Here is a 23146-nt window from a genome sequence, read left to right on the forward strand (position 1 = left end):
CCTCTGGCCTCTCTACCCATTAGATGCCAATGGTATCCCTGACCAACTGTGACAATCAAAAATGTCTCCAGACATTGCCAAATGCCCCCTGGGAACAAACGCACCCTTCGTTGAGAACCACGGTTCTGCATCTCAGCACCATGATGCGTGATATTGCTAATTACAGTCAAATAACTGCTTTACCCTATTTACTTTGAGCAGCTATTAAATGCTATGTTGGACACATTTTGTTAGGGTTCTTTTTTTCTTTTTAAACCTTATACCCATTCCCCTTTGGATGGCATGAGTGCACCCTTCCTGCTTTGGGAGAAACACCCATTCTGTTGGTACCCTGTGCCTGTGTAATAAAGTTCTCAGTATAGTACCTGACACACAGTGAATGTAACAGTCAATATATGGCAGGAATTTCTCTCTCTTCTATTTGACTGATGGTGTGAGAGGATCCCAAAGCATCTAGAAGCCACCATGTGAAGCCAGAGCAAAGCCACCCTAGAAGCAACAGGACTGAGAGATGAAACCTAGGGTCATGTACACTCTGAATCAAGTCAAGCCTGAAGCCATCCCTACCTCCTGGACTTGTGGTTATGTGAGCCAATGAATTTCTTCCCTGTTGTTTCAGTTTGGTTGATACAACTGCCTACTATGTGCCAAGCTTTATGCCAGGCATTCACACATACACCTTATTTAATCGTCATGGCAATCTTGTGACGTATGTCATATATCGTACCCATTTTACAGGCAGCCAATGGAGCTCAGAGAGTTAGGTCGTCACTCAAGGCCCACAGCCAGTATGTGATACAGCTGTAATTTCATTTCATTCCCTCCAATTTCTAGTTCAGTCTGTTACACATGCCCTGGTGTCAGTCTTGGTGGGGTCAAGGGGGGGCCTTTGAGCAGAAGTAATACCCCATCCCAACTCTAACAGAAGCTGAAAGTGAGCAGAACTTTGCCCAAAGTCTTTGGGGGAGATTCTTTGTGTTCCGGAAGGCAATACTGCAACATCTTTGCAGATACATGTTGGATACGTGAAAACTATCTGCCTGGAGACACTTAACTCCTCTTCATTTATCGATAGGAGACAGGGAGAAAATCATATTAGTTAACAGGAAACTGCTTTGTTTTGAACACATCCAAAAATAGCCAAGGAAAAAATTATCTTCACTAATAAAGCAAGGCAGATATGAAACCTTCATGCTTGGGGGAACACAAATGATCTTACTATCCTGAGCATCTTGATGGTAACCATAAAAATTCATCTTTATTTGAGTTTCAGGCAAAATATAAACTAGGAACATTACCTTGTGTTTAACACTGTCTGTATCCTGCAAACCCAAGCCCTGCTCCAAAAGTCATCACAATAAAACATCAAAGACACTGCCGAGGAAAAGCGGCGCTATTCTAGGTCATCCGTGTGCGTTACTGCTGTTCCCCACAACAGTCCTGCAAGGAAGTTATGACTTGGACAAACATACAAGGGAAGCGAACCCCTCTGTCCGAGGTCAACAGCTAATAAAGAATAGAGATGAGAGCCCAGGGTGTCCCTCTGACTGCTTCTTCCACCACCCCGTGCTGTTTGACAAATGAGCAAGACCCTAAGAACACATTCCCAATACTCTCCCTTCTGTGACTCACTGCAAGTTAGCATCAGCCCCACAAAGCACGACCACTGAATAAGAACACGATTCAAAAGCAGCTGAGTGTTCTGAGTCCCTGCAATCCTTGAGGCACAGCATGGTGTGGTATGGGTTGTAGGTGTTCTCATCATCTAATGGCTTTGACGAGATACCCTGAAGGTCAGACCATAAAGAGACTAAAGTCATAGAACAAAATGCTTTCGTTTTACAAGTTAGGACTTTTATGCTTTTGGGTCAAAGGCCATTGGAATATTTCTGAAATTTACGTCTCCAATATATCTGTAATTTCCATCCGCCATTTCTTTTATCTGAGCTACTTTGGTATCTCCCCATATATCCACTTGCCACCTCTATCTCACTGCCTACAAAATATAAACACCATTCTCTCTCTCTCTCTCTCTCTCTCTCTCTCTCTCTGTCTCTCTCTCATGTACACACACACACACACACACACACACACACACACACACCTGCTTAAAAAATCTCTATGGTTTCCTATTACACTTAGGAGAAGTATCAGTCTTTAAAATAATGTCCTAGATCCTTAGCAATTCCACTAGATTAATATGAATAAGTTGAACTTTTGCAATATATGAGTAATATGAAAACTTGAAAGACCGAGATAATTTCAAAAAAAGTTTAATATTCATGATGAGATACTATAAAAGTTTACTAAGGTTTTAGCTTTCAGAGATTATGACAGAAAGCCATACTCTTCCTATTACAATTCCCATAAATTCAAGGAACTGAAAAATTTTCATGCTTGAAAAAGTGCTACCTGAAATAGGCCCAAGACACCCTGGTCAATGCAGAATTCTACTGTCCATTGATATGAAATACAAGTGGGAGATGATATGAGGCATACAATCAATAGAAAAGCCTACTTCTATTGTAAAACATTTTTCATACATAGATTTCACTGGTTATGGTTAATACATAAATAATTCTGGAGACCCAAACAGGAAAATATAGCCACTTTCCCCAACAAATTCTGATTTTTCTACAGAGATTTTCCAATAAGGATAATAAATAAGTAATTCTGACAAAAGAACATTGCTCTGAGGATTACAGGTTTATTTTCTAATGTGAAGACCTTTGCCATCTCTGGGAGATTCAGAGACTCATTTATAGCATTTCAATTTCCAGGTACTTAAAAAGCAAATTTTAAATAATTGGGATTTGCTTATAACGGAATGAGCAGATTAAGTTGAGCGGAGCATTGCTGTCATATGTTCACACAAGTTAGGGTCTTATGTGTTTGCAACTTCTGTTTTTACTCTTGTATCAAGTATTGTATTCCTATTGGGAAGAACCATCCACTTTTACAAACAAACAAACAAAAATTTTTAAAACCGCAAGCTGATTGCCTTCAACTTTAATGTGAATTTTACAGAAGGACTTGTATCTTGAAATTTAGTCATTTAAAATTCCAAGATATAAAATTTGTCTGCAATGTCTCAAAAGAAGAGCCTAAATTCTGAGGGAGCAAGAATGGTGGGGGGGTGGGGAGAAGAATGAGATCCTGATTAGACTAAAATCTCTTTCTGGTTAATGATCGGCCCAAATTTTTTGGCACCATTGGCACTATCTTCTTTTTGCAAAATTGACTTCTAAAAGGAAAAAGGGAAAGTCCTAGAAGTGCTTATTGGGTATGGACTGCAACAAGCCAGTTCTAGAATCGACCTCCTAGCGTTAGTGCGGTTCATCACACCATGGATGGAACCCAATCAATGGCACCTTCAGAAATGAATGGTGCCTCATATTGATAATCTACCATAGTCAGCCAAGGAGAAAACATAAACAGATTAACACTATGGATGTTTCCCCAAACCCAAGAAGCTGGCCTGTGTTCAGCATGACCCAGTAGATGGTACCTTTCTGGCATTTTCACCTACTTCTACGTCAGTTTGTGGTATGGAATCAAACTACATCACATTGCTGAGAACTCTCCATGGGAAATAAAGCCATATGGAATATCTGACTACTTTACAATACGCCTGGCATTACAGGGCTGGAGCTCTACGCATTTGTAGAAGAGCACTTCAGGGTGGATCTCATAGGCCAACCTGGGAAAAGGAAAAAATAAGTAGGAGAACAGTCATGAAACTCACCTCCCTGCCTCAAAAGTGAACCAAGCAGCATCTCGCCCGTACCGCCGCAGGGCACTTAGCGGCCAAGAGATGAGTTTGACTCTGGGATTCTGGACGTCCCAAAGACAGATGTGCTCATATGTAATCTGCAAGGCACATTCGCCATGTACATCTAAGTTAGGGGATGGCATCAAATACACATTGAATCTCTCTGGGAGAAAAACAAAAGGTTAGTCTAAAATCCTGGGAATGAAACATCAAAGACAACGTAGGAACAAAGAGGCATTTCAAAATAATGCTAGCTCACATTCTAGGTGCAGGTTGAATATTCAGGAAGATAAACCTTTCTCATGAATTCACAGCGCCAGAAAATGATTTTTTTAAATTAAGACCATATTAAATAACATGATAATGACACAGTCTGGCGGTCAACATACACTAAACACTATTTGCATGAGCAAAGACCATGTTTAGAATTTTTTAATTTGCATAATAAAAAAACGTGTATGCCAGTAGAAGACGAGAGCAATGGAACCATTAAAAACGTTTTTTTTCCTGCCAAGTACGCATTAATTCCACCCACACTTTGGTGTTCACAAAAGATGCAGGTGCAAATAACTGTCGCATGATTTAATGATATTAAAGTTACACTGATCAACATATAATTTTCATAACCAAATGAGTAAAACTATATCCCAAATCATTTAAATAAAACTCCATGCTAATACCGTGCACTTAACTGACCCAGCAGCCTGTGAAAAATCCAACAGATATATTTGAACTCGTTTTAGCAAGAACTCTACAAATTTCCATTTGCTTGTTTGGATGACTGTTAAAATTTAACCAAGATGACTCTACATAAACGACTTGGTTTATGACTGCAACCACATTTTCATCCCCACAGATTCAGTCATGGCATTTCTGTTCTACTTCTATAAAATTCATTAATTTAGGACGTTACAGAGTCAAAAATCTTTGAGTGAAATATGAACACAGATATTACTGGAGTGAACATTTTCACCCATCCATCATTAAGGTAGATTGCCTAAATCTGACAAGATAGTGCGGCACTAATCATGATCAGTGGTATTTTAAATTAATCATTTTATAATAAGGAAGTCACTAGAATTCTTATAGATTTTAGTTGAGTTTAGTAAATAGGAGTGTCATGACTGCTTTCATGGGTCTATTTTTCAAATTTTCTGTTATTTCCAACTCCCAATCACCAATTATTTGCTGCTTTCTAGCAACTATTATTTTAAAAGTATATTCTAATGGAGTAAAATGTCTCCCTGGGGGGTTCTGCAGCAAGTCAGAAAGAGTTCATCCTTAAGTAAAAAAGTAAGAGAGACCATTACCAATTTGTTCACTTGAAGTTCTATAACTTTACTTCACTCGAGAATAACAGCAAGTGTAAGAGTGACTGCTTTAGTTATAATTACTTGAAGTCATGCAAATTAATATCGTAAAGTGCCTTCAAAGAGGTAGCTGAGTTTTGTAGTAATCCCTAGTAGTTATGTACCAGGGGTATTCTTATTCCTATTTGACAGAAGAGGAAACTGAGGCCTGGTTGTGGTATAATAAAGGGAATTCCTAGGCACAGCCCATCCTTGGACTCTGTAGCGTTATCAGGATAGAGCTTCACAAATATAAATTTGTGAAAAAAAAGTGCTGAGCGGAGCACTCTAGATTAAAAAAAGAAATCAAATCCTGTCCTATCTTCCTCTTTAGGTCTGGCTTCACATGCAAAATATCTGTGAGGCATCCGCTCAGGTCCATCCTGAGCGTCCTCAGGTGCATCCTGAGGTGCATCCTCAGGCTACAACAGAACAGGATTCTGGGATCCGCCCTGTCACAAGGCTCGGTCACCTGGAAACAAAGAAATCATTCCTCACCTCCAGGCTCATACTGTAAACCAACAGTGAGTTTTGCTGAAATGATCATGGGTATTCTGGTCATTATTACCTCAAATGATTTATTCCCAGGTTGAGTGTTGAGCTCAAGGAGTTGGCTCAAGTGTTTTAGTGGGGAAAAAAAAAAAAAAATCACAGAATTAGGAGGGTTTAAAGATGATGAAACATTCGTGATGTCTGGATTCTATTAAAAATGTTGGAAAACTTTCAATGAAATACTTTCAGTGAAAAATGCAAGACCAAAAAGAACAAAACAAAACACTATGCCTTAAAATCAGCATATTATGAATACAGGCTCAGGAGTGTGGTCTTGTATCAAACACCAGCTGTTGGAGTTGGAACAAAAGCTTCAGTTTCCTCATCTGTAAAACAGGGGGATGGAACAGTGCCCCCGTCACGGAGCTGCTGGGAAAATTAAATGACCTAATGCATCTGCCACAGAAACTGGTGCATAGCAGGTCCTCCCCCCCCTCCCCGATTTCTAGCTGATGTTATTAATGCAGATACATTCATATTTATGCATTGAAAACATATTAGGAAAAGAAGTACACTGAAATATGAACACAGGATTTAGGTGCAATAAAAGGTTCTTTTTCCTTCTTTCTGTATACTTTTCTTGTAACTTCAAAAATGTGACATAACGAAGATGTCTTACGGTGTACTGGATGGGGATAAAAACAATGTCAAATAGAGTGAAGGAGAGAATTTTCTTTACATACCACTCTGTTCTCTCTCAACCCCAGTAGCCAGTAAGTCAGGCTCTCCGAGGCTGATGTCATTGATCCGTGCGCCCACACACTCCATCTGGAGCAGTTTGCACCATTCATCGGCCTCCAGATCTGTGGGAATGTCCAGAAACATCACCATGCATGCCCAGCACCCACTTAAAAGCTGCAGGCAAAAGCCCTCCCCGCCTCGGACGAACCTGATTCACAAGCAAAGGTCTTGGAGGTGTCGTCATTGAAATAGATTCCTATGGCGTGCTTCTTGGTGCTCTTTGGCAACCGGGCTACGTTCTTCACATTGTTGAGCTCTGTCACCTGAAAAACGGACAACTGCAAATCTGATCACACTCCCTGCGTGAATGTGCCCGGCCACACCACCACACTCGGGAGAGGCACGTTCAGTGGAAGGCACGCCACAGATGAACACCCCTCGACAGAAAGGTGCGTTTTGGAAAGTTGCGGATTATTTTGGTGTGTTATCCTCAATATGCAGCAAGAAAAATTAACGAATGACCTTCCTTTTTCAATTTCCTGAATATTAAGTGGCACGGACTCAAAACTTCACAGAGGGAGAATTATCTCCCCAAAGAGTCTACCTAATCAACAGTTCTCAGGTCTGTATCCCATCACTGGGAAGGCCTTTCCAATACTCCAACCCCTCGAGGTACTTCCCCTGAAGGCAACTTACACGTACTGACCGCAAGGGAGGGAGGGAGTGGTGACCCAATTCATAACTCAGTCACCTCACTCTTTGATAATCAGAAATGGAGTGTCAGAAGTCCCCCAAATGCCCCTCTACTCGGGCTTCAAGTCATATATTCCAAGACAGACAGTGGTTTTGTACCACACTTCCCTACTCTCTCTGACTTACTCCTAGCTTCTCAATGCGTATAGGGCCTCTGTTTAGATTCTTCGTGGTATCACCTTTTTCCTATCAGTAGAGAAGGTTTTTCTCCATCAGACATTCTCTCTTTCCTTCTTCTCTCCCACAGTCTTGGTCCCTTTTATAAACTTTCATAAAATTAACACTTATAAACCACTACCCTCTCCCTCCCCTCCCCCGCACTAAGGGTATTGGCTTATTGTGTTTCCAAAATGGCTGCCTCTCCAGTTCCATCCAGAAGATCTGCTGCGTTGGGGCTGTGATGACTGGCTCCTGCAGGAGAGAAGGCTTAGGTGGCTTCAGGGTCTTTACAAGATAAATAACTCTTTCGGACAAGTCTAACTTCCCCTTAGGATATCTCTTTTGTGTTATCTAAAAGAATATATCTCCCATCAATCTCTGCCTAGATAACCATCTCTTATCTATTATTCTAAATTCAAGGAGTGCCTAGCTCAAGAAGTAGGGGAGGTAAAAAGTCAATATCCTCCACACATAAAGTAACCTGATTATTTCATTCCCCTACTTCTTAACCTCCATTGGCTCTCTTTATAGTATAAATGCAAATTTCTTAGCATAAAATATCATCATAGTTGCTATAGACCCAATATCTGTGGCCTCCCAAATGTACATGTTGAAATCCTACCCCTCAAGGTGATGGTATTAAGAAGTAGGGCCTTTGGAGGCTGATAGGTCTTGAGGGTGGAGCCCTACTGAACAGGATTAGTGCCCTCATAAAAGAGACCCCAGAGAGCCCCCTCATCCCTTTCACCACGTAAGGACACAGAAAGAAGATGCCTTCTATGAACCAGACAGCACGTTCTCACCAGCCCCCGAATCTGCCAGTGCCTTGACCTTGGACCTCCCAGACTCCAGAATTGTGAGAATTAAATTTCTGTGGTTTATAAGCTACCAGTCTATGGTATTCTTTTTTCATGGCAGCCCAAATGGACTAACACATCAGTGTTCCCTCAAAGCCGGCCACAGTACTCTCTACCTTAGCAGGTAGTTTCAGTAACTCAACATTACCAACTTTATTCTCCAGCTACTCCACATCCCTCGGAGTCTACCAGATGCATCTGTTTACTTTTTGTTTTAAATTTTTTTTAACTTTATATTTATTTTGAGAGAGAGACAGAGGCAGAGAGGGGCAGAGAGAGAGGGAGAGAGAATCCAAGCAGGCTCCACACTGTCAGCACAGAGCCTGGTGCAGGGCTCAAGCTCACGAACGGTGACAGCATGACCCGAGTTGAAATCAAGAGTCGGCCTCTTAACTGACTGAGCCATCCAGGCCCCCTGTTTATTTTTTGTTTGTGTATTTTTGTGCCAGTGCCCCAGTACAAACACTATCGTCTTGCCACACCTACTTATTGGTCTCTCCACGTCCATGGTAACCCCATTTATTCACTGTTAACACAGCATCCAAATTATCTTTTCAAACACAAGCCTGATTCCAGCATTTTCGTGCATAAAACAGAACACTTCAGTGACTTCCCACTGCACTTGGGACAAGCAGCCAAGTCCTTGGAGTGACCCTCAAGCCCCTCTGTGGTCTTCCCTGGAGCTATCTGACCAGCCTCCTCTCTGATACCTTCCCCTTAAGTCCCAGCCATACTGGCTTTTAGTTCAGGCTCCAGAAAGCACCATGATTCTCCTGGCACAGAGCCTTCCCCACTCTCTCCTTACTTCACTTGAACCTACCTTATGGGTCTTAGTTTAAATCTTGGTCACCTGCAAGGCCCTACTAGACGCCCCTTATCCGTCATCTAATCAGAGCCTCCAGGGTCTATCATTCAATGACATCTTTGCCCTCGGAGACCTTTTATGGCCATATGGGCTGTGGTTTGGCACCCATCTTGCCTCTAGGGTGAAAGTTTTTTGCTCACCACTGTGTCCCCCGAACCTAATACAGAGTCTATCACCATCCTCAATGAATGTATACTCAATACATATCCATATACTCAATGAATATGTGTGGATTTGATGAACAAAACACCAAACACACCTGCAGATTTGCTTGCATGTGCGTCTCCGAGGTGAATGCCTCTTTCTCCAGGGAAATTTCACTTTTCCTGAATGGCCCACTTCCTCTTGGAAACTTGCCCTGACTTCAGGGTGAATTAATGGTCACCTTCTCTCTGTTCCCGTGTGTGCTGCATGAAGCTTCCTTCTATTACCTGTTGTTGTAATTAATCCATCTATCTCTCCAGCACCCAGCTAGATGTGAGTCACCTATCAATGACTTATTGACAGAATGAATCGATGACAAACAATCATCTGAGAGTCAACATTTATTGAGTCTGCACCACATGCCACACACTGGGCTTACACTATCCTCACATAATATGTTTCATTTCATCTTCATGAACACCTGAGGACACAGATGTTATCAGTATTTTCCAGCCGAAGAAGCTGTGGATGAGAAAGGTCAAAGTCATGTGCTCAAGTTCCCAGCTAAAACATGGCAGAACCACGTTTTAAATGGGGGCAAACTGACCCCAAAGTCTGTCTGTGCTCTTCACCCATCTGAAATACTAAAGACTAATTCTAAATACTTTCAGCACAGACAATCTTTAGCTCAGAAAGTCATCTCATATGCAAGGACTTCTTTCTTTTCACTGGTGTGTAAGGTAGGGAGGACAGGAGGGGGTGTAGGAGTAGGGCTTAGGTGCCCAGGCTTTATGATGACCCTCTACTGAAACATTATATAAGCCTAGTCCGCCCTAACCTGAGGCACAGCAATGACTTTGAAATATGTCATTTCACTACACATCCATTAAAGGTAAAGAGGAAGGAAAATCACCTGAAAGAGTCAGGAAATGTAGGGAGAATTTCATGAGTCAGAACACAATTACCCATTTGGGAAATTGGTTTAAATAATAAGCAACCCAACACCTCCAGCTCGGGGGTGGTGACTGAGTGCTCACAGAGTAGGCAGGGTGATGTTTTTCATGTGTCAAAGGACTATCGGGTTCCAACGCAAAAGTCTCTGCCCCCAATTCAGAACCACCTCTCAATAAGCACATGCCTGCACACTTACCCACCCCCAGCACCCCCACATACACAGTTCTTTTGAAAGAATTGCAATCTACACAAATCCGTAACAGAGCCCTTCTCAAAATACATGCTACCATGAAAATCATGAGGACATTTGCAGATATATTTGTAAGTCACTTTAAAACTTGTATAAGACATATTTATTTCCACCATCACTCCATTTTGTAAATGAGAAAAATCAAAGCAGGATGTATTTTTTAATATTCCTTTTAAAAAGAAATAATTTGCCCCTAATGAATCTCTGGAAGTAAGCATAGATTTTGATAAGGTCTCAGGTTATTTTTTGATAGGAATGTTATCTTATTTTTTTAATATTTTATTTTTAAAATGTTCATTTATTTTTGAGAGAGAGAGAGAGAGAGAGAGGGAGAGAGAGAAAGTGAGCACATGAAGGGGAGGGGCAGAGAGAGTGGGAGGGAGGCACAGAATCCAGAGTAGGCTCCAGGCTCTGAGCCATCAGCACAGAGCATGATGCAGGACTTGAACTCACTAACTGTGAGATCATGACCTGAGATGAAGTCAGACGCTTAACCAACTGAACCACCCAGGTGCCCCGATATGAATACTGTTTTAAATAAGGGCTAATAAGTGTCACTCACCATCAAAAGTGACTGCACTGGGGCACCTCTGGGTGGCTCATGATCTCATGGCTCATGGGATAGAGTCCCACGAGGAGCTCTGCACTGACAGTGTGGAGCCTGCTTGGGATTCTCTCTCTCTCTCTCTCTCTCTCTGCTCCTCCCTGCTCATGCTCTCTCTCTTTCTAAATAAATAAATAAATAAATAAATAAATAAATAAATAAGTGACTGCACTGGATTCTCAATATGACCTCAAAGAGAATGAGCACTTAAGACCATGTGTGTGCAATACCTTCAGTCCACCTTTAGTCTGAATATCTTGTCTTCACCTTACGTCTCAGATCAATCAAAAGTTATTTCCTACCAAGTTCAAAACTCTTTAGGAAAACTCCCTCCTGAGCCTCTGTGGTCAGAGATTTTATTTTTCCTGCACTGTGCAAGAGAAAAGACACACCCTAAGGTCTACATGGATTACACCAGCTCTTTATACAGATTCACAAATAAAATGTAAAAACTTCTTCAAGGTGTAACAGCATCAAGGAGGGAGCTACTGTAATACAATTATAGCAGAGCCGCATTCCCTCGTCAAGAATCTTCCTTGAATCCATTCATTCATCAAAACTTTTAACTCATTGTTTGTTCATATTTAAAGGGAGAAAATAAAGAACCATTTTTCCAGGCAGGGATAAAGAAGGTGCTATGAGGACAAAGCTGTGAAAAAGGATCTAGTGTGGGCTCGGGAGAATTTTGCTCTTTTACCTAAGGGGGAAGGATGCCCTTTCAGAGAAGGGAGCAGTTGAGCAGAGGCTCCTAAGATGTGAAAAAGTGAATCCTATGAATCACTGGGCCCAGCCATTCAAGGCACAGGTAATGTTAAGTGCAAAGGCTCTGAGGCAGGAATTAACTTATTTGGCAAGGACTAAGTTTGCTTATAGGTTTTAACATTTGACCTCCTGCCCTTGATATCTGCACTCAAGAATGGGCCTTTTCAGCAGTCCCCCTCACAGCCCCCAGGCATCTCCCCACCCACTTTCCCCATAAGGCTGTGCTGCTCATGAAAACCAGTGGACCTAAGGAGATCAATATCTCAATGGTTTTGCATTTTCCCCCCTTTAATCTGGCCAAAATGTGCTTTCTGAGCACACTGAGCATCTTTATGACGGTTATTTCTGATTCTTTCTCAGGTAATTCATATACTTCGATTTCTTTAGGGTCAGTTTCTAAAGATTTAGTTACTTTGATCGAGCCATGTTTCCTGTTTCTTCATTGTCCCTTGTAAGCTTGTGCTGGGATCCACACATTTGAAAATACAGCCACCTCTCTCAGACTTTACGGACTGGTTTTTTTGCACAGGGGAAGAACCAAACAGAAGTCTCGAGCTGAAGAAGACAATAATTGAGGTGAAAATTCAACTCGGGGTTCACAACAGATGTGATCAAGCTGAAGAAAGAATCAGAAAACCTGAAGACAAGTCCTTTGAAATTATCCAGTCAGAGGAAAACAATGCATGAACAAGAGAATTGGGTGTTTGGGATCAGAACATTATCTCAGTACTCAGTTACCTGGAATTACTCCCTGCATATCTCACCAAAGCAAGGGCTTAATTGATTATTGGGATTTATAAATTACTTTGAGAGCCACATGCACTGTTAGAGTGTCACAAGCTAAATCCATATGGCACACTGTGCTTCAACTGAAGAACTACAATTTAAAATATAAAATGTTTAAACACTGTATTTGAAACACAAATGGTTCTATTAAGTCTATACATAGACACATAAATCTATGTATAGATTTAATAAAACTACAGTCAGTTTTATATACTATGTATACAGTAGTTGGTTCCCACTTCCGTAAAAGATAATGTTTATACATGCATGCTTGCACACATATATATTCTTTTTTTTTTTTCTCAACGTTTATTTATTTTTGGGACAGAGAGAGACAGAGCATGAACGGGGGAGGGGCAGAGAGACAGGGAGACACAGAATCGTAAACAGGCTCCAGGCTCTGAGCCATCAGCCCAGAGCCCGACGCGGGGCTCGAACTCACGGACCGCGAGATCGTGACCTGGCTGAAGTCGGACACTCAACCGACTGCGCCACCCAGGCGCCCCCATATATATTCTTATATGTATATGTAGCGAGAAGGATTAAGGGTCTGGGTAGGCTCATATTGCTTATCTTTTTGTATTATTGCTTTCCTTTTTTACTGTATGACATAATCTTAACATGTGGAAAACCTTAAAGATCTCTCTCTTGCACATATAGGCACGTGTGCACACGCGCACGCACACACACACACACACCTGTTAGAATAAACGAATTCAGTAAAGTTGCAGGATAGAAAATAAACACACAAAAATCAATTGTGTTTCTAGGTACTGACAGTGAACAATCCTATCTATCTATCTATCTATCTATCTATCTATCTATCTATCTATTTAACGTTTATTTATTTTTGAGACAGAGACAGAGCATGAATGGGGGGAGGCTCAGAGAGAGAGGGAGACACAGAATCTGAAACAGGCTCCAGGTTCTGAGCTGTCAGCACAGAGCCCGACGCGGGGCTGGTACTCACGGACCGCGAGATCATGACCTGAGCCAAAGTCAGATGCTTAACCGACTGAGCCACCCAGGTGCCCCTGAACAATCCTATTTAAAACAACATTAAAAAGAATAAAATACTGGGGTACCTGGGTGGCCCGGTCAGTTGAGCGTCCAACTTCAGCTCAGGTCATGATCTCACGGTCTGTGAGTTCGAGCCCCACGTCAGGCTCTGGCCTGACAGCTCAGAGCCTGGAATCCGCTTCGGATTCTGTGTCTCCCTCTGTCTGCCCCTCTGCTGATTGCACTCTGTCCCTTGCATTGTCTCAAAAATAAATAAACATTAAAAAAATTATAAAAAGAATAAAATACTTGGGACTAAATTTAACCAAGGAAGAAAAAGATTTATGGACTGAAAACTACAAAACACTGCTGAAAATAATTAAATAAGGTACAAATACATGGGAAGACATCCCCTGCTCATGCATTAAAAGAATTAATATTGTTAAAATGTCCTACTTCAAGTTATCCACAGACTCAATGTAATCTGTTTCAAAATCCCACTGCACTATTTACAAATACAAAAAGGCCACCCTAAAATTCATATGGAACCACAAAGCACCCTGAATATCAAATATTGAAAGTAGTCAAAATGATCTCGAGAAAGAATGAAACTGGAGGTTTCACACTCTCTAACTTCTAAACATACTACAAAGCAGCAGTAATGAAAACAGGATGGGACTGGCCTAAAGACATACAGACCAATGGGATAAAATAAAGAGCTCAGAAATAAACGGCTGCACAAATGCCCAGAATACACAATGGGTAAAAGAGAGTTTCTTCAACAAATTCAGTGAGGAAACTGGATATCCACATGCAAAAGTATGCAGCCGGACCCTCATCTTACACAAAAATCAACTCAAAATTGATTAAAGACTTAAGTGTATGTCCTTAAGTCTAAGAAAACATGGCAGAAAAAAATTCAAAACATTGGTTTTGGCAAACATTTATTGGATATGGCACCTAAAGCACAGGCAATAACACTGAAAAACAGACAAAAAACATCAAACAAACAAAGAAACAAACAAACTCTGGCACAGCAAGGAAAACAACAGAGTGAAAAGACAACCTAAAGAATGGGTGAAAATATCTACAAACCATATATCTGATAAGGGCTTAATCTCCAAAATCTGTTAAGGAACCCCTACAACTCAATAACTAAAAAGCAACCCAATTAAAAAACGAGCAAATGACTTTCTCAGACATTTTTCCGAAGACCTAGAAATTGCCAACGGGTGTATGGAAAATTGCTAAACATCACTAATCTTTAAGGAAATGCACATCAAAACCACAACGAGATATCACCTCTCACATGTTAGGATGTCCATTATTTAAAGAAAGAAAGAAACAAGCAGAAGGGAAATTGGAAGCTTTATGAATTGTAGGTGGGGATGTAAGATGTCAATAGTAGGACCTTTGCAATGCTTGATTTGTCTCTAGAAATTGTATGTTTACTTTCAAAAGCCCTGGTTAGGTTTTGCACATCCTGGGGCTATTTCTTTCTGACGGAAATTATCACAGACTAATTAGAAATTCACAGAAGATAGGGGCTCCTCAAAAATTCTGCTGGTAAAAGATAACGAACACTAAATAGGAAGCTCTCTGATGCATAACGTACGCTTCTAAGCATGGAGGCTGGAAAAGATTAGGTAATGATAAGATTTGGCAAAATGATTCTGTCTCTAGGATTTGGAGGAATTTAAAATAAGACCAAAGGTAAATTCTGCCCCTCAGAGTTGTCTTCATTGTCTATCATTTATTTGTTCACATCATCCATTCTCTCCCAGCCCTTCTGATTCTTTACCAATGAGTTTGGTTGCGGCCGTGCAATTGGCTTTGGCCAACAGACTGTGACCTGATGTGCCACATCCAAGAAGATGCTTCAAAAGTGTGCATAATTAGGTCAGTTTTGTCCTCCTTGAGCTTCAAGCTTCCACTATGAGAATAATGTTCCCCACCTTCCTGGATCTCTGAGTAGAGCCAGATGGCTCTCAACTGAGTGAAATTAATCCAGCTGTGCTCCATACATCCACAGGCAACCCAGACCCCTCACGTAACAAAGGCAGGAGATAAATATATGTCTCCATAGAGTACTAAGATTTTGGAACCGTTACCACAGCAGAAGTTGGTTAATACACCCTCTGTTTGATTTTCTTCTGGCCAAGAATTTTCAGACAGATTTTCTCTCAAATCTCGCTGTATAATAGTATTGTTTTTTGTACAAAGGAGACCAGATTTCCTAGTCAAATACATAATGATCGACTAGGACATCAGTTATCAGTTTTACTTAGTAACTGAATCATTTGCTCTTTACAGTTTTTCAAAAGAATCTTACAACATGGTGTCCCATTATACAGAAGTAGAGCCAGTCTAATTAAATGAGGGAACAAATCCCACCTCCCTTAGAGTAAAAATAAATTATAAATTTATTATAAATCCACTTCTCAAGTTATGTATCTACTTCTCACAAAGCCTACTCACTTCAGTCAATCACAGAATGCTGAATGGCTACAATGTAATACTAAATACTCAGGATAACATAACACGTTTGGTACTATTATTAAAACCCATACAAGGGGAGCCTGGGTGGCTCAGTCAGTGGAACATCTGACTTTGGCTCAGGTCATGATCTCATGGTCCATGAATCTGAGCCCTTCGTTGGGCTCTGTGCTGACAGCTCAGAGCCTGGAGCCTGCTTGGGATTCTGTGTCTCCCTCTCTCTCTGCCCCTCCCCTGCTTACGCACTGTCTCTCTTTCAAAAATAAATAAAGATTTAAACAAATAATAAATAAAACCCATACAAGAAGGAATAGTGAGTATCAGAGAAGTAACTTAATTATGGTTTCACAGACAGAACGGAAAAGTAAAGCCACACTCAGAGCTAGAACTTGTGGCTTCCACATACACCTGTTACACCTAGTACTATGCTCCATAACACGTGCTCCTTAAAAAATACAAGAATAAGTGAACGAATAAATGAACAGGCAGATGAAGCTAAAGATGCAAACAGTTTTGGAGACAAATATATTAAAAGATGTTTCTGCAAATTGTAAGTCATATCTTTAAAGCCTTAATTCCTAAGTAACAATAAGGTATTTGTTAAATTAAAAGACAACAGTCTAAACTCATCTTTGCTACTTGGACTTAAAATGTTGAAGAAGGGGCACCTGGGTGGCTCAGCTGGTTAAGCGTCTTGACTCCTGGTTTCAGCCCAGGTCACGATCTCACGCATGGTGAGATCGAGCCCCGCGTTCGGCTCTGTATTGACAGTGTGGAGCCTGCTTGGAATTCTCTCCCTCCCTTTCTGCCCCTCCCCTGCTCGCTCTCTGTCGTTGTCTTTCAAAATAAATAAATAAACTCTTAAAAAGTTAAGCAATAAATAAAATATTGAAGAAAACTCAGCTTTCCAAAAGCCATTTGCTTTTATGTGGGTACATGTGGCACCGTGGTTTTTAACCTGGGTTCCTGCCCTGTGAAGTTCGGCTGGAGACACCCAGAGCAGGAATATACACAGCAGGTCCCATTGATCACACCCGCTCACACACACATGCACACGCACGCATCTTTACGAGACACACACCTGTGCAACCATTATGCATGGTTACATACTGACTCATAAAAACCATTTTAGTCACAATCACGACTTCCTGGGCCAGCCAATGCTGCCTCCAAATACGACCACTACTCTCATCTCTATCATGGTGGGTTAGCTCTGTCTTCTAAAAAACTTTACATAAATGGAATAACACCGTCTGTATTTTTCTGGGTCTGGATTCTTTCACCTAACCCCACGTCTGCAAGATCCTCTCTCTGTGTCTCCCCTCCTCTCTCAAAAATAAACAAACTTAAAAAAGCAAAATAATCTGGAAACACAGATCACAAATACTACGAGAATCGCTATACTACTCATTTATGATTTCAAAATTGTGTAACTACTGTGTTTAATCAGGGGAGCAACTGCGCCCATCTAGAATTGACTCTGTCCATTTAGCTGACTGGCATGCCAACTCCCTACCATGCTGTTTGTGACATGATACCGCCATCAGGCTCTTCCCAGGCATTTCGGTGGGGACAGCCAGCTAACTGTTCGAACAAGTGCACGTTCTAACCGGGGCACGGATCTAAAGAAGACCACGTACACGTGAATACGGGGGTCCACCTAGGTTATGCTTCCGAAGCCTGTTGAGAAGAGGTATTGGTGCTTCTTTGCTTCTCAAGACTTTCAGTGGCATCTGCCTCCCATCTTATCTGGGACTTCCAATCTTCCGCCCACAATGAGGCAACCTTCCTTCGTCAGAGACTCCAGGCAGATGGTGAAGGCGGTCCAACTCACCTTTCCTGGGCCAACGCAGGAAGTGACAGAAGGCTCCCTTGTTGGGGGTGTGCTTTCTGGCTCCAGCTCGTGATTCTGTTGGATGGCACGGCCTGAAAATCAGTCCGAACTAGCTCTGATTCCCTTTTGCAAGATATATTCCGACCTCGTGTCTTCCTCCCACACATTCGGAGCTCCTCTACGAGAAACGGACTTCTTTCCCCAGTTGGAAGAGAGACAGAGGTGCACACTGAAGTGTCCACACAGGTCCAGCTCATCTAGTGGATAGTTCTTCGGTGCTTTCAGAGTGCTCCCACACATCTCAAGGCAAGAACAGTCTATTGTAATGCCAAAGGTCATCAGACTGAAAGGACACAACTCTGCCGAAATAGAGGCAGGACACGATTTATTGTTGTCCTTATCCTGAAAGCCCAACTGAAGACCATTTCATTTATATGGACTCGTCAAGTCCCTTCAGGCAGGAACACTTGGCAATTGCTTTTCTTTAGACTCCTCCATGGCTCACTCCTGCCCCGTATCTCCAGCTACTTCCATAGTATCTTCTTAATAACACCGTTTCTGATTTCTCTTTTGGAATTGCAGACTCTTATTCCACATTTCCTATTCCTTGTCCCGGCTTTGGTTTCTTCCTTGGCATTTATCAGTCACACCAACATACTCTGTATTTCACCTGTATATTTTCCCTTGTGTCTGTCTCTTCCCCATTTAAGTAGAGGCAGAGAGCCATTCACGTGGAACCGATGAGAATGGCACCTCGTGGAGGTGAGCTGTGTGTAGCTGGCTTGCCCATACATAGCAGCCTTAACCACGGGAAGAATGAGCGTGAAGATGAGGTCTGGAGAGCCCAACAGACAAACCTGGCAGTAAGTGACCACAACTTCAGAACAGGAGTGATGAGAAGACAAGGAGAGATTTGAGGGCTTCTTGGACACTATGCAGGTCCTGATTTCTAGTTTTCTGAATACCAAAAACACAAAGTACTAGGACTCCATCAAAGCAAGGAAGTAGTCAACACTTCTAAATTTCTGGTAAATCTTCAAGTAGGCCATCCAATGAGGAATTTCCCATAAAAAAGACCGCCAAATTAACTTCACCGTTTAAAGCCATGCCCCAGACGTGCTATTCATCATAAACGATAGTATTCATTGAAATAAATGTTTAGCAGCCAGCAATTAACAAAGTGGGCACACTTTAAAAGTTTAATTTGCTACTGATACAGTTTTGCATTAACAACTTAGAAAACAATTACAAATTGCACAATTCAATTTTCCAAACGGATTATTTTGTACCAGATGGAGAAACTGTTGAAATATCTTCTGGTGTCCCAAAGGACGATTAATACAACCGGGTTTTTTAAAGCACAACATTCCCTTAAGGAACTGGTACATTCCTGTCAAAATTACGCAATTAGCATTATGTGGGAATATTAAGTATATTTCTGGCGTGCTACAAAGTCAAAAGCCATTTAGGAAAACAAGGGTTCGATTTCCCATTTTTCTCCTTCTTTGCTGAAGGTAATTTACAGATGATGATTTATTTCTGTTTACGGAGTAAAAACAAGACCACTACCTAAAAGGCAATTTTCCACCTTGCTTTGGTAGGCTGTATCCTGATTATTTTTCCCCTTGTGGGACTGAATGAATTAAGTCAGCGATTCACTTTGTATATGCAAATGGCAAAACTCTGCAGAAGCTTCAAATTGCTTCATTCTCAAAAAAAAAAAAAAAAAAAAAAAAATCAAGGCCATTATCTTCCTGAAAATGAAGAGGCAAAAGCCCCTTTAACTTCTGTGGATTGCCTTCAAAAATAAAAGCAACGTGAACACGATCCATTTCTGGATCCACAATGTTGTCTCAAGTATTAATAAAAGAACTATTATTATTGTTGTGCTTATTACATTACTGTTATCTGTTGCAAATTTTCAGAGTACTCGAAAATACCCTAGTGAACACTTCCTGTTAAACATTTCCAAAATATTTCTCATGACGTGTTGCAAACCTTTTACCTTTTTTTATACGGTCTTTCCTAAAAAGGCACCAATGGTTTAAAGTTACAATGCCAGGGCCGGCAAAAAAGAAGGGACATGTTCGCTTCTAATCCAAAGTCACCACCCGAAACATCTCTGCTCACTTCCCCCAGGACCTTGAACAGGGCTGTTTAACAAACGTTTCATAAAAGATCTCTTACGAAGGGTGCCTGGGTGGCTCAGTTGGTCAAGCGTCCTCTTGATTTCAGCTCAAGTCATGATCTCACGGTTCATGAGTTCGAGCCCAGCGTCAGGCTCTGAGCTGACAGTGCGGAGCCTGCTTGGGGTTCTGTTTCTCTCTCCCTCTCTCTGCCCCTTCCTCTCTCTGTCTCTCCCTCTCAACATAAATAAATAAACTTAAAAAAAAATTTTTTTTTAAAGATTTCCTAAGAAAGAACCAGTCTAGACAGTTATATCCCAGTCCCCATACAGAAGGTTTCATTCTTTCCAAAAATACCTACATGCCCTTGGTCACTTAAAATAAACTGGACTAGCGTCTGTCTGAGTTGTAAATTTGGACTGTCGCCCCGAGGAAGGGATCTTTATTTGTATATGCGAAATAACTGACCTGATCCATTTGTTGGGGCTTCCTTAAAAATAAACGGCCACACTCAGCCTAAAAGGTACTTCACCCGAAACGTAAGCATCTGCAGTCTATAGAGAGAATGGAATTTGGAGACAAAGGTGCTTCTCCTACACTCTGCCAGTGGTGTACGATTCTGTGTAATCCATCTGGAGACCCGCTGGCAGAAGAGCCCCAAACATTTTAAAGGTGCAAGATGTTATCTGAGACCTCACTTCTAAGACCTCTCTTCCAAAAAGATGAGCAGGAGCTCATAAAAACAGACACACATGTTTTTCCACCGTAATGGAGTTCTGTACTAGCAAAACAATCGGAAGCTCTTTTGTCCGTCAATGTGGGTATTTTCAAACAGGTTAGGGTCAATTATCAGTTCAATATATACTAGACGCTAATAACGCTATCAATATTAAAGCATACTCTAGAGCTTTTAAATTAATGAGGTGTAACCACTAACTACCGACTTGGAAGAATAATCAAAACGTGAGGGAAAGGAGACTAGTGTAATTCATGTGACCATTTAATTTTACCTCATAAACAGAACATTTTGAATGGGAACAGAAGTTCTGCTAAAACTTCTGCAAGGATGTGAGGCTCATAAGAGTGAGTGTCCTGGGGAAATCTGTGTTTACAGTCGCCTTAAATACAATATGTAGAGCATATAATGAATTACTCCAATTTTGCTTATTTCAAAATATCTGGACACGTGTGAGAATACGTTTCTGTTTGTACACATAGAGAAAAGAGTCTGAAAAGTACATAATCTATTAGTATTTTTTTTTTCTGAGGTCTGGGACTAGGGTCCAAGATATGGTTATTTTATCGTATTCCATGCACTTCAGAATTGTTTAAATTTGTTCCTAGGAACATGTGTGATGTTTATAACTTAAAGTTTAACAATGAAGAGGGGCTTCTGGGTGGGTCAGTTGATTGAGCATCTGACTCCTGATTTTGGCTCGGGTCATGATCACAGGGTCACGGGATGAAGCCGCATGTCAGGTGGAGACTGGTTGGGATTTTCTTTCTCTCTCTCTCTCTCTCTCTCTCTCTCTCTTTCTCTCTCCCCTCTTGCTCATGCTCTCTCTCAGAAAGAAAGAAAGAAAGAAAGAAAGAAAGAAAGAAAGACAAAGAAAGAAAGAAAGACAGACAAAGAAAGGAAAGGAAAGGAAAGGAAAGGAAAGGAAAGGAAAGGAAAGGAAAGGAAAGGAGGAAAGAAAAGAAAAGAAAAGAAAAGAAAAGAAAAGAAAAGAAAAGAATGAAGAGAAAAACCAGAGGGAGAAATTTGCCAAAAATTTGTAAATGAAGGAAGTGGATCTCTATCCTTTGCCAACACATCTCCTTCACCAGTGACTCATTTGGCCAACAACATTCTGTGATTTCATCCACATCCAAAAAACATTGACTAATTTTTCACCAACTTCAGAAAACCCACCTTTTTCTTTGGACATCATTTACAGAAAGCTTTTGTGTGCACTTGAATTATAGTCAAGTGTTTCCACCTATGCACAAACGTGAAATCACACAGATCAAGTCCTAAAGATACACGCTTTTAAGAAATTCGTGTAAAAATGCATACGCAGGAAGGGAAAAAAACATTTATAGTCAATGAACTATTTAGCTAATTTTCTATTTATATTGTTCTTATGTTGATATGTGTATATGTGTGTTTCTTAACCATATTAACTAAGTCAAACAATAGATGGTGATAACATAAGCAGATTAAATTTTCATAAACCCTCAACACCTGGGGACTCTTTCCAAAATACAAGGTCAACTAATCATTTCAAGTGATAAGTCAAATAACTGTGGGATAAGAAAAAAGTCATTTAAACTACATGATTGTTTTACAGGATTATAAAATCCAAAATCGAGGATTTGGGCCTGGATTATAGGCCAAAAATGACTGCTTTTTTTTTTTTATATAACTTTATTTATTTATTTTGAGAGGGGGGTAGGGGCAAAGACAGAGGGGGAGAGAGAGAGAGAGAATCCCAAGCAGACTCTGCACTGTTAGCACAGAGCCTGATGCGGGGCTCGATTTCAGGAGCTGCGAGATCCTGACCTGAGCCAAAATCAAGAGTAAGACACTTAACAGACAGAGCCACTCAGGCACCCCTAAAAATGACTGGTTTACATAAGTTAAGCATTTAAATCAAAGGACTTTAAATCAAAATGCAAATTGAATGGAATCATCAGGTATAAACTTAACAAAACATGTACAGGATATGAAGACTGAACATTACAAATGCCGATAGAAGAAACTCTAAAAGATTCAGATAAATGGAGTGACATACCATGTTCATGAACTGAAAGACTTGACATAGAAAAGTCGTCAGTTCTCCCACAATTTGATCTATAGCTTTAACATAATTCTTCTCAAAAGCCTAGCATGGGTTTTCCATACACATAGACCAGCTCCATTTAAAATTTTATGAAAAGGCAAGAGAATAGCTAAAATGATCTTAGAAAAGAGAGTAAGTGGCATCAGTCATTGTACCCAACATGAAAGATTATTACGCATCTACAGTAATCAGGAGAGTGTGATATTGGCAGAGAGACAGATACATGGCTTACCGGCGAAGAACACAGAACCCAGGAACAGACCCATGCTAATATGTCCAAATGATTTTCGACAAATGTGAAAAGCAATTCAATGGAAAAAGAATAGCTTTTTTTCCCCCCAACAAATGGTACTGGAGTAACTGAACATCCATAGGTAAAAA

The 23146-nt window shown here is 40.9% G+C and overlaps 1 protein-coding gene across 4 annotated transcripts in view; it reads right to left on the bottom strand.

The window, feature by feature from the left end:
* DOK5 (docking protein 5) overlaps positions 1 to 23146 on the bottom strand; it is a 153466-nt gene that overhangs the window by 42337 nt on the left and 87983 nt on the right. For all 4 annotated transcript variants that reach the window (XM_053199797.1, XM_027046516.2, XM_027046517.2 and 1 more), the window contains 3 exons: positions 6563 to 6677; positions 6357 to 6476; positions 3746 to 3935 (listed from right to left, as the gene is read on the bottom strand). In XM_053199797.1, coding sequence (XP_053055772.1) covers positions 3746 to 3935; positions 6357 to 6441 — 275 coding nt within the window. In that variant the 5' untranslated portion in view covers positions 6442 to 6476; positions 6563 to 6677. The remainder of the gene's footprint in view (positions 1 to 3745; positions 3936 to 6356; positions 6477 to 6562; positions 6678 to 23146) is intronic.

The sequence above is a fragment of the Acinonyx jubatus genome, chromosome A3 (assembly GCF_027475565.1).
Source record: "Acinonyx jubatus isolate Ajub_Pintada_27869175 chromosome A3, VMU_Ajub_asm_v1.0, whole genome shotgun sequence".
Taxonomy (NCBI): Eukaryota; Metazoa; Chordata; class Mammalia; order Carnivora; family Felidae; genus Acinonyx; species Acinonyx jubatus.